At 52.6% G+C, this 12,322-nt stretch overlaps 1 protein-coding gene across 1 annotated transcript in view; it reads right to left on the bottom strand.

Moving 5' to 3' along the window:
• Positions 1-1,659: 1,659 nt before the first annotated feature.
• Positions 1,660-12,322, bottom strand: part of LOC140723735 (E3 ubiquitin-protein ligase TRIM69-like) — an 81,164-nt gene continuing 70,501 nt past the window's right edge. The window contains exons 4-7 of the mRNA XM_073038281.1: positions 11,210-11,232; positions 11,004-11,122; positions 5,826-5,957; positions 1,660-2,764 (exon numbers count right to left, since the gene is read on the bottom strand). Of these exons, the coding sequence (XP_072894382.1) occupies positions 2,181-2,764; positions 5,826-5,957; positions 11,004-11,122; positions 11,210-11,232 (858 nt within the window). The 3' untranslated portion in view covers positions 1,660-2,180. The remainder of the gene's footprint in view (positions 2,765-5,825; positions 5,958-11,003; positions 11,123-11,209; positions 11,233-12,322) is intronic.

The following is a 12,322-nucleotide window of genomic DNA, read 5'->3' as shown; positions in this document are numbered from 1 at the left end:
GTGGCTGAGGACATTTTAAATATTTCTGTCAGGACCCCTGCAATTTCTACTCTAGTCTCTCTCAAGGTCCGAGGAAATATCAAGTCAGGCCCGGGGGATTTATCTACCTTTATGCGCTGTAAGGCAGCAAGCACCTCCTCCCCTTTAATCTACAAATGTTCCATGACACTACTGCTTGTTTCCCTTCCTTCCATATACACTATGCCAGTTTCCTGAGTAAATACTGATGCAAAAAAACTGTTTAAGATCTCCGCCATCTCGTGAGGCTCCACATATAGACGACCACTCTGATCTTCTAGGGGACTAATTTTGTCCCTTGCTATCCTTTTACTCTTAATATACTTGTAGAAACCCTTCAGGTTTTCCTTCACATTATCTGCCAAAGCCACCTCATGTCTTTTTCCCTTCCTGATTTCCTTCTTTAGTATTTTCTTACGTTTTCTATACTCTTCAAGTAACTCATTTGCTCTTTGTTGCCTCTACCTGCTATACACTTCTCTGTTTTTCTTAACCAGATCGCCAATATCCCTTGAAAACCAAGGTTCCCTGTGCCTGTTAACTTTGTCTTTTATCCTGGCAGGAAAATGCAAACTCTGCACCCTTAAAATTTCACATTTGGAGGCCTTCCACTTACTGAACACATCCTTGTCAGGAAAAAAAAAACTTATCCCAATCCACTCTTCCTAGATCCTTTTTCATTTCCACAAAATTGGCCCTTCTCCAATTTAGAACCTCAACTCAAGGACCAGACCCATCCTTATCCATAATTAACTTGAAACTAATGACATTATGGTCATTGGACCCAAAATGTTCGCCCACACATACTTCTGTCACCTGACCTGTCTGGTTTTCCTAATAGGAGATCAAGTATTGCATCCTCTCTCGTAGGTACCTCTATATATTGATTTAGAAAACTTTCCTGAAAACATTTCACAAACTCCAAGTCATCTAGCCCTATTACAGTTTGGGAGTTCCAGTCAATATGTGGAAAGTTAAAAGCCCCTAATATTAGAACTTCCTGTTTCTTACATCGGTCTACTATCTTTATACAGATTCACTCCTCCAATTCTCTCTGACTATTGGGCAGTCTATAATATACCCCTATTAGTGTGGTGACACCTTTCCCGTTCCTCAGCTCCACCCATATGGCCTCTGTAGACAAGCCCTCCGGGCTGTCCTGTCTACGCACAGCTGTGATATTTTCCCTGACTAGTAATGCCACTCCTCCCCCTTTTATCCCTCCCCCTCTATCACGTCTGAAACAACAAATAATTCTATCATGTATAAACCTTAGGTGAGAGATTATCTTTTTGTAATAATGTATTAAAAATAAATTATAAATTCTACCAATGAGAATTACAAATTCTCTTACTGAAGGATTCATATTCAAAATATTATCCAACAAATCAGATTCTTGCATATATGGGAACTTAGATAATTATTTTTTGTATGAGAGAGAGAATATTTGCTAATTAACTCTTCAAAAGTCATCAATCGACCATCACAAAATAAATGAAAATAAAAATAAATAAATCTGCAAAAAAAAAGCAGATCCCCTTAATCACGAAAGATTAAACAAGTTTGGGAGAGAGAACTTAATATGACCTTTGTTAATGAAGATGGTCAATTCTTCTTTAATATGTGCCAATCAGTGTTTAATTCAATTTAAAATTGTTCACTGTTACTATTTAACAAAGGAGAGACTATCCAAAATATTTCCTAACATAGACAATTATTGCGATAGGTGTAAAAGTGAAGTAGCCACTTTTTCACATATGTTCTGGTCATGTTCTTCATCAAAATCTTTTTGGAAATCTTTATTTTCTACAATTTCTAAAGCTCTGAAAATTAATTTACAACCTAATGTGCAAACCTTTGATTTCTGTCTATACATACAGTCCCCGCATGACCTTTATCCTCCTCCACCTCACTATCTGCTCTAACACTCTGCTTCCCCTCCCTCTGCAAATCTAGTTTAACCCCCCCCCCCCCCCCCCAAGCAGCACTTGCAAATCTACCCGCAAGGATGTTAGTCCCCCTCCAGTTCAGGGGCAAACCGTCCCGTCGGAACAGGCTCCACCTTCCCGGGAACAAAGCCCAATTGTCCAGAAACATGAAGCCCTCCCTCCTGCACCATCTCCTTAGCCACGTATTTAGCTGCACTCTCCGCACATTTATATTTACAGGGACTTTACTCCTGACGCCGGTCCCGGGACCCGACCCGGAGCGGAACCGGAGCAGATTCTCAGCCACTGGTTTTCATCCCAGGTCGCGAAGAAAGGATAAAGTTTCCCCGTGAATTTATTCCCAGTGAAGGTGTGGAGATGGGACTTGGTCTCCGCGTTGTAAAATGAAACTGTCCCGGACTCGTAACTGAGATAAACTCCCACCCTCCTGGGGATGGGACCGGCAGCGAGACGGGACTCGGGGGAGGGGATACCGAACACGTCATAATCCCGATGTAACACGTCACCACGCCGCCCGATGACCCAGAATCCGATCTCCGGACTCAGTCTGAACCGTCCCTTCCTCTTCACAGACTCTGCGGCGACTCCCAGACACCAGAACCGATTCCCCGTCACCTCCACCTCCCAGTAATGTCTCCCCGATGTGAATCCCTCCGATCCCAGCACACATTCCCAGTGTGTGAATCTCTTCCCGGTGTCAGGGAGTTTCCTCCAGGTCCGGGTCCATCTCACACTCTTCCGATCCTCAGACACCTCGAGATACGGACCCGCCGTTTCCACATCCAGGGTGACAGAGACTGGGGGGAGAAGCAGAGAATTAGAGAGTCCCCGGGGATCGGGGGGAGACTCGGGCAGGGCGGCCCCGGGGATCGGGGGGAGACTCGGACAGCGCGGCCCCGGGGATCGGGGGGAGACTCGGGCAGCGCGGCCCCGGGGATCGGGGGGAGACTCGGGCAGCGCGGCCCCGGGGATCGGGGGGAGACTCGGGCAGCGCGGCCCCGGGGATCGGGGGGAGACTCGGGCAGCGCGGCCCCGGGGATCGGGGAGAGACTCGGGCAGCGCGGCCCCGGGGATCGGGGGGGGGGGGGACTCGGGCAGCGCGGCCCCGGGGATCGGGGGGAGACTCGGGCGGCGCGGCCCCGGGGATCGGGGGGAGACTCGGGCAGCGCGGCCCCGGGGATCGGGGGGAGACTCGGACAGCGCGGCCCCGGGGAGCCTCGAGCAGCGCGGCCCCGGGGATCGGGGGGAGACTCGGGCAGCGCGGCCCCGGGGATCGGGGAGAGACACGGGCAGCGCGGCCCCGGGGATCGGGGGGAGACTCGGGCAGCGCGGCCCCGGGGATCGGGGGGAGACACGGGCAGCGCGGCCCCGGGCATCGGGGGGAGACTCGGGCAGCGCGGCCCCGGGGATCGGGGGGAGACTCGGGCAGCGCGGCCCCGGGGATCGGGGGGAGACTCGGGCAGCGCGGCCCCGGGGATCGGGGGGAGACTCGGGCAGCGCGGCCCCGGGGATCGGGGGGGGGGGGACTCGGGCAGCGCGGCCCCGGGGATCGGGGGGAGACTCGGGCGGCGCGGCCCCGGGGATCGGGGGGAGACTCGGGCAGCGCGGCCCCGGGGATCGGGGGGAGACTCGGACAGCGCGGCCCCGGGGAGCCTCGAGCAGCGCGGCCCCGGGGATCGGGGGGAGACTCGGGCAGCGCGGCCCCGGGGATCGGGGCGAGACACGGGCAGCGCGGCCCCGGGGATCGGGGGGAGACGGGCAGCGCGGCCCCGGGGATCGGGAGGAGACTCGGACAACGGGGCGCCGGGGATCGGGGGAGACTCGGACAACGGGGCCCCGGGGATCGGGGGGTGACTCGGGCAGCGCGGCCCCGGGGATGGGGGGGAGACTCAGACAGCGCGGCCCCGGGGAGTCTCGGTCAGCGCGGCCCCGGGGATCTGGGGGGAGGGGATACTCGGACATCGCGGCCCCGGGAATCGGGGGGAGACTCGGGCAGCGCGGCCCCGGGGATCGGGGGGAGACTCGGACAGCGCGGCCCCAGGATCGGGGGGAGACTCGGGCAGCGCGGCCCAGGGGATCGGGGGGAGACTCGGACAGCGCGGCCCCGGGAATCGGGGGGAGACTCGGACAGCGCGGCCCCGGGGATCGGGGGGAGACTCGGACAGCGCGGCCCCGGGGATCGGGGGGAGACTCGGGCAGCGCGGCCCAGGGGATCGGGGGGAGACTCGGACAGCGCGGCCCCGGGAATCGGGGGGAGACTCGGACAGCGCGGCCCCGGGGATCGGGGGGAGACTCGGACAGCGCGGCTCCGGGGATCGGGGGGAGACTCGGGCAGCGCGGCCCCGGGGATCGGGGGGAGACTCGGGCAGCGCGGCCCCGGGGATCGGGGGGAGACTCGGACAGCGCGACCCCGGGGATCGGGGGGAGACTCAGACAGCGCGGCCCCGGGGAGTCTCGAGCAGCGCGGCCCCGGGGATCGGGGGGAGACTCGGGCAGCGCGGCCCCGGGGATCGGGGGGAGACTCGGACAGCGCGGCCCCGGGGAGTCTCGAGCAGCGCGGCCCCGGGGATCGGGGGGAGACTCGGGCAGCGCGGCCCCGGGGATCGGGGGGAGACTCAGACAGCGCGGCCCCGGGGAGTCTCGAGCAGCGCGGCCCCGGGGATCGGGGGGAGACTCGGGCAGCCCGGCCCCGGTAATCGGGGGGAGACTCGGACAGCGCGGCTCCGGGGATCGGGGGAGACTCGTACAGCGCGGCCCCGGGGATCGGGGGGAGACTCGGGCAGCGCGGCCCCGGGGATCGGGGGGAGACGGGCAGCGCGGCCCCGGGGATCGGGAGGAGACTCGGACAGCGCGGCTCCGGGGATCGGGGGAGACTCGGACAGCGCGGCCCCGGGGATCGGGGGGAGACTCGGACAGCGCGGCTCCGGGGATCGGGGGAGACTCGGACAGCGCGACCCCGGGGATCGGGGGGAGACTCAGACAGCGCGGCCCCGGGGAGTCTCGAGCAGCGCGGCCCCGGGGATCGGGGGGAGACTCGGGCAGCCCGGCCCCGGGGATCGGGGGGAGACTCAGACTGCGCGGCCCCGGGGATCGGGGGAGACTCGGGCAGCGCGGCCCCGGGGAGTCTCGAGCAGCGCGGCCCCGGGGATCGGGGGGAGACTCGGGCAGCCCGGCCCCGGTAATCGGGGGGAGACTCGGACAGCGCGGCTCCGGGGATCGGGGGAGACTCGGACAGCGCGACCCCGGGGATCGAGGAGAGACTCGGACAGCGCGGCCCCGGGGATCGGGGGGAGACTCGGGCAGCGCGGCCCCGGGGATCGGGGGAAGACTCGGGCAGCGCGGCCCCGGGGATCGGGGGGAGACTCGGACAGCGCGGCTCCGGGGATCGGGGGAGACTCGGGCAGCGCGGCTCCGCGGATCGGGGGAGACTCCGGCAGCCCGGCCCCGGGGATCGGGGGGAGACTCAGACAGCGCGGCCCCGGGGAGTCTCGAGCAGCGCGGCCCCGGGGATCGGGGGGAGACTCGGGCAGCCCGGCCCCGGGGATCGGGGGGAGACTCAGACAGCGCGGCCCCGGGGAGTCTCGAGCAGCGCGGCCCCGGTAATCGGGGGGAGACTCGGACAGCGCGGCCCCGGTATCGGGGGGGGGGAGACTCGGGCAGCGCGGCTCCGGGGATCGGGGGAGATTCGGACAGCGCGACCCCGGGGATCGGGGGGAGACTCGGGCAGCGCGGCCCCGGTATCGGGGGGGGGGGAGACTCGGGCAGCGCGGCCACGGGGATCGGGGGGGAGACTGGACAGCGCGGCCACGGGGATCGTGGGCAGACTCGGACAGCGGAGCCCCGGTGGCCGACACGAACCTTTGACTCGAGGAAAGCAGATGTCTCCACAAGGGTTTTCCGCTGGACAGGGGAAACATCCTCCCTCACTCCTGCCTGTTGACCCCTGAAAGAATTTTGTGTTTCCATGAGATCTCCTCTCATTCTTCGAAACTGGTAACAGAGAACATAGAACAGCACAGCACAGGAACAGACCCTTCATACAATGTTCACATTCATTTGCGAGTGTGAAGTGGGGCAGTGTGATGGTTTGAGACAGTAAAGGAGGTGATAATGGGAGGGGAGAGATGAATGGCAGATTGAACCAGGAGTGGGAGGGGTGGAAACCCCGTGGGTGAACTGTGTGTGTACACGTAATGAGAAGCTGGAGGGGGCAAAGATGGGAGTTGAGGATGGCTTTGTCCCCTTTCCCACAACCCCATCCCCCGCAGCCCCTTATTAGGACAGAGGATGAATGTGCAGGAACCCTTAATCAACACAGGTCCTGATGAAGTGTTTCAGTCTGAACCGTGGACTGTTTACTCTTTTCCATAGGAACTTCCCGGCCTGCTGTGCCCCCAACAATTTGTGTGTGTTACTCTGCTTTAAATATACTCAATTATTTGGCCTCCACAGCTGCCTGTGGCAGATTCACTATCCTGTGGATAAAGGAATTCCTCCTCATCTCTGTCCGAAATGGACATCCCTGTAGTCGGAGGCTGTGCTTACCGTTCTCGACCCACCCACATCCTCCCAACATCAACTCTTTCCAGACAGGTGTCAGAAAGATCTGGCGAGACCCTTCATCAGGACCGGTGTAGCTTGGATTACCAGCATCTGCAGATTTTCTCCCGTTTGATTTTTAAAGCAGAAGTTAATAAGTAAACTTCTTGATCAGTCAGAGTCTCAAAAGTTATGGGAAGGAGGCAGGAGAATAGGGTTGAGAGGGAAAATAAATCAGCCATTCTTCTAAACTCCCGTGAGTACAGGCCAAGAACCATCAAACACTCCTCATATGTTAACTCTTTCATTCCCGGAATTATTCTTGTGAATCTTCTGGACCCCCTCCAATGCCAGCACATGTTTTCCGATAGAAGGGACCCAAAACTGCTCACAATACTCCAAGTGTGGTCTGAACAATGCCTTATTAAAACCTCAGAATTACATCCTTGCTCTTGTACTCTAATCCTCTCGAAATGAAAGCAAACATTGAGTTTGCCAATCTTACCACTGACACAAACTGCAAGTTAACCTTCAGGGAATCCTGCACAAGGACACCCATGTCCCTTTGCACCTCTGATTTTTGAATTTCGCCCTGTTTACAGAGTTGTCTCTGCTTTTATTCCTTCAATCAAAGACGTACCTGCCTAAGTTTGTACCTGTCAAACTCTACCTGTGCTACAAGATCCTTATTCCGTATACTGGTGCATTCAAATAAGACCATAATACAAAGCAGCAGAAGCCGGCCATTCGGCCCTTCGAATCAGCTCCACCATTTTATCATGAGCTGATCCATTCTCCCATTTATTCCCACTCCCCCACCGTCTCTCCATGACCTTTGATGCCCTGGCTACTCACATACCTATCAATCTCTGCTTTAAATACACCCAATGACCTGGCCTCCACTGCCGCAAGAAATTCACAGATTCACCACCCTCTGGCTAAAAAAAATTCTTTGCATCTCCCTTCTGAATGGGCGCCCTTCAATCTTTAAATCATGCTCTCTCGTACTAGACTCCCCTATCATGGGAAACAACTTTGCCACATCCACTCTGTCCATGCCTTTTAACATTCGACATGTTTCTGTGAGGTTACCCTCATTCTTCTAAACTCCATGGAGTACAGTCCAAGAGCGGTCAAATGTTTCTCGTATGTTAACCCTCTCATTCCCGGAATCATTCTAGCGAATCTTCTCTGAACCCTCTCCAATGTCAGAACGTCCTTTCTTAAAGAAGGAGCCCAAAACTGCACACAGTATTCCAAGAGAGGTCTTACCAGTTCCTTATAGAGCCTCAACATCACATCCCTGCTCCTATACTATATTCCTCTAGAAATTAATGTCAGCATTGCATTCACCTTCTTCACCACCAACTCAACCTGGAGGTTAACCTTAAGGGTATCCTGCACGAGTACTCCCAAGTCCCTTTGCATCTCAGAACTTTGAATTCTCTCTCCATTTAAATAATAGTCTGCCGATTTATTTCTTCTACCAACGTGCATGACCATACACTTTTCAACATTGTATTTCATTTGCCACTTCTTTGACCATTCTCATAATCTATCCAAGTCTCTCTGCAAACTCTCTGTTTCCTCAGCACTACCGTCCCCTCCACCTATCTTTGTATCATCAGCAAACTTAGCTACAAAGCCATCTATTCCATCATCCAAATCATTGATATACAACGTAAAAAGATGCGGCCCCAACACGGACCCCTGTGGAACACCACTGGTAACTGGCAGACAACCAGAATGGAATCCCTTTATTCCCACTCTCTGTTTCCTGCCAATCCGCCAACGATCTATCCACATATGTAAATTTCCCGTAATTCCATGGGCTCTTATCTCGTTCAGCAGCCTCATGTGTGGCACTTTGTCAAAGGCCTTCTGATATCTTCCTCCATGAGGACTTCCGCAGTGAAGACTGGTGCAAAATATTTGGTTTAGCTGCCATCTCTTTATCCCGCATTATTATTTATCCGGCCTCATTTTCTAGCGGTCCTATATCCACTCTCATCTCTGTTTTATTTTTTTACAATACTTGAAAAACAATTTGATATTGTTTGCTAACTTGTTTTACAATGACAGGTGTGTAAAAAGGGCCTGAAGGATCATTGGAGACCAGAGTCACCCCAACCACAAACTGTACCAGTTGCTACCATCCGGGATACGGTACAGCAGCATAAAAGCCAGGAGCAACAGGCTCCGGGACAGCTTCTTCAACCAGGTCATCAGACTGATTAACTCATGCTAACACATCTGTATTTCTATGTTATATTGACTAGCATGTTATACATATAATTCATCATAAATTACTATAAATTGCACATTGCACATTTACATGGAGACGTAACGTAAAGATTTTTAATCATGTATATGAAGGATGTAAGTAATAAAGTCAATTCAATTCAAATCAATTTCTTGTTTATTTTTTCCCGCCCAATCATCCTTTTAGTTTCTCTCTGTAGATATTTAAAAGCTTCCCAATCCTTTGTCTTCCTACTAATTTTTGTTTAGTTGTATGCCCTCTCTTTTGCCTTTGCATTAACTTGTCTTCCCTTGTCAGCCACGGTTTTACTATTTTGCCATTTTAGTATTTATTTATTTTTGGAATACATCTATCCTTCACCTTCCTCATTTTCCCAGAAACTGACACCATTTCTGCTCTGCTCTGATCCCTGCCAGCATCTCCTTCCAATTTGCTTTGGCCAACTCCTCTCTCAGACCACTGTAATTTCTTTTACTTCTCTGAAATACTACAATGTAAGACTTTACTTTCTGCTTATCAGATTTCAAGTTGAACTCAGTCATGTTGTGAGCACTGCCTCCTAAGGGTTCTTTTAACTACTCTCCTCTGGTTCAATACATAACACCCAATCCAGTAGAGCTGTTCCCCGAGTAGGCTCAACGACAAACTGCTCTAGAAAGCCATCACATTGCATTCAACAAACTCACTCTCTTGAGATCCTTTACCAACCTGATTTTCCCAATTGACCAACATGTTGAAATCTCCCATGATTATCATAACATTGTCCTTTTCATCAGCCTTTTCTATTTCCAGCTGTAATCTGTGGGCCTCAACCCACTGACTGTTGGGAGGCCTGTATATGACTGCTGTCAGTGTCATTTTTACTTTTGCAGTTCCTTACCTCAACCCACAAGATTCAACATCTTCCAATCCTATGTCGCATCTTGCTGCTGATTTACCAACAGAGCCACGCTACCCCCTCACCCGACCTTCCTATAACACCGATACATTGTGAAACCTTGAACATTCAGCTCCCAACTACAACCATCCTTCAGCCACGTTTCCGTGATGGCCACAACATCATACCTGACAATCGGTAATAGTAGTAATAATAGCTACCCTTTTTAATTCTGCATCCCCAATGTTCTGATACTAACCCTGCCGGCTGGAATTTTCTCTTTGCATCTGTCCGCCCTATCTGACAGTCTGACTGCACGCTATCATTGCATTTTACAATCAGTCCTATCCCTTCACTCCAGTTCCCGTGCACCCCCCCCCCCCCACCAAATTAGTTCAGACCCTCCCCAACAGCTCTATCAAACCTCTCTGTGAGAATATTGTTCTCCCTCGGGTCCCTTTTGAGCAGGTCATTCCTCCACCAGAACAGATCCCAATGATCCAAGAAGCTGAATCCCTGTCCCCAGCACCATCTTCTCAGCCATGTTTATCTGCCAAATTATCCTGTTTCTACCCTCACCAGCACGTGGCACAGGCAGCAATCCAGAAATTACAACCCTGGGGGTGCTGCTTCTGAGCGTTCGACCAAGCTCTCCAAATTCTATTTTCAGGACCTCTTTGCTTTTACTTCCAATGTCATTGTCACAAATTTACCAAGATATCTGCCTCTTTTCCCTCCCTCTCTAAAATGCTGCGGACACGATTCTAGGCATCCCTGACCCTGGCACCCAGGAGGCAACATACCATTCGGGTGTCCCGTTCACATCAAGAGATTCTCCTGTCTGTTCCCCTGACGATTCAGTCCCTGATCACGTCCACTCCCCTCTTCTGCCTCTAACAACAGTGAGAGATGCTGATCCGGAAGGGGGAAGACCTGCGTCAATCAGAGTCTGCACTCACAGGGCACATGAAGGGCTTGTGTATTTTCCTGACAATCCCTGTCACCACACTGATACCTGCTTTTATTCCCTACAATATCATCGTCAGTATTAAATTCCCAGCTCCTCTGGTAGATCCTAACTCATGTCCTGGTGTGTTAGTGCAGTGTGCCTGGGATCAGGACACACTGGTTCATCTGCCAGTCCCGTGTATTGGTTGTATTGTGACCCTGTGCTGGTGTGTTCAGGGGTCTGACATCTCCAGCTGCCCATGTGACAGTGATGCCTCCCAGTCGGTGGGGTTGATGTGAAATAAACTTCAGTTCCCCTTCACCCCAGTATTACAGACAATCTTTGCCTCAAATTGGAACTAAATTGAGCTTCATAAAACAAGGGGAAATGAATCTTTGTAAGTTTTACCTCGATTAATAGCATCAAGTGTTTCTCTCAGCACTGTGTTCAACAAATAGAGGTGATCGAATTTTTCAACCGGTAGGGTCTCATCTGTCACTGACAATTCCTGGACATTGTCATTAATCCTGTAAATATTAAACAGCTGGTTATAAATTGCTATTCTGAACTATTTTACAAATCCATTCAGGGTTTCAGTAAAGAGCCTGTCCTACCTTCTGTTCCGACGAGCTTCCTCCTGAAATAAATAAAACACAAATCCGATTAGACTTGGACTTACTGTCCATATCCTGAATTTCTTCCAAATCATTACCAGGTGTTGAAAATTCCCACTCCCGCAGTCACTCACACACACGGACAATACAGAACCATGGGGTAAATTACAAGGAAAGTTTCTGAATGTCAGACCATTACTGAGAGGATGAAACTTACAGGGAAGACAGGACAGGCTGTGCATTTTCATCTGGATATGACGTCAGGCTGATAGGATGGAGGAATTTAAGATCAGTGATGTCTGTGATTGTGTGCGGGTGGAGGAAGTACCTCTATTTATGGGGAGACTCGTGGGGAGATGTAATTCCAGATGGATTTTAACAAATTCCACTAGAAATTTAGTGAAGAGGATGTGGAACTCAGTGCCACAGGAGTGGGTGAAATGGAACAGCAGAGACTGACTGTAATGCGGAGGCTGGATAAACACGTGAGGGACCAGAGATTTCGGGGCACTGTTGCTGGTTGTGGTGAGTAGGTGGCAGGAGGATTGTGCAGAGGGGAAATTGAGAGGAGGAAATGGGCCGAATGGCCTGGTTATGTTTTGAATGATTGAACGTTCATTTGAATGTTATCTGTAAAAGTAAAGAGACAGTAATAGTTTCCCTAATCTGGCGGAAACCGGATATAGAAGATAAGTCTGATGTGTGGGTCAAATTCTTTGTTCTCACTGATTGACAAAGAGACCCTCACACCAACCGCACCAGACACACTCACAGCCAGTGACTGGAACCGGGAGTTAATGAGAGTTTTAGGGGATATTTAATGCAGAATTAAGGACACAGTCAGCAGCTCTGTGTTACGATCAGAGTAAATAATTTCAGAGAAATTTGCATTCTATCCTGGGATGTACAGAAGTTGTGAAAGTCCAGTTTTGGGACAACAACAACCCTGAATAGATGCATCAATTGTCAGGTGAGAAACAGTTTACTGACATTTGTAAATGCTGTGTGTAGGAGCAAAGCATCTGTTTTCTGTCTGCATTGTATTCTGAGTTACGTGTTTATTACGATAACCAGTCACGTGAGTGGGGACGTGGTAAAAGCGAAGGGAATAAG

The sequence above is a fragment of the Hemitrygon akajei genome, unplaced genomic scaffold (assembly GCF_048418815.1).
Source record: "Hemitrygon akajei unplaced genomic scaffold, sHemAka1.3 Scf000131, whole genome shotgun sequence".
NCBI lineage: Eukaryota > Metazoa > Chordata > Chondrichthyes > Myliobatiformes > Dasyatidae > Hemitrygon > Hemitrygon akajei.
The sequence above is the reverse complement of the archived record's forward strand: the minus strand, read 5'-3'. Positions and strand labels throughout refer to the sequence as shown.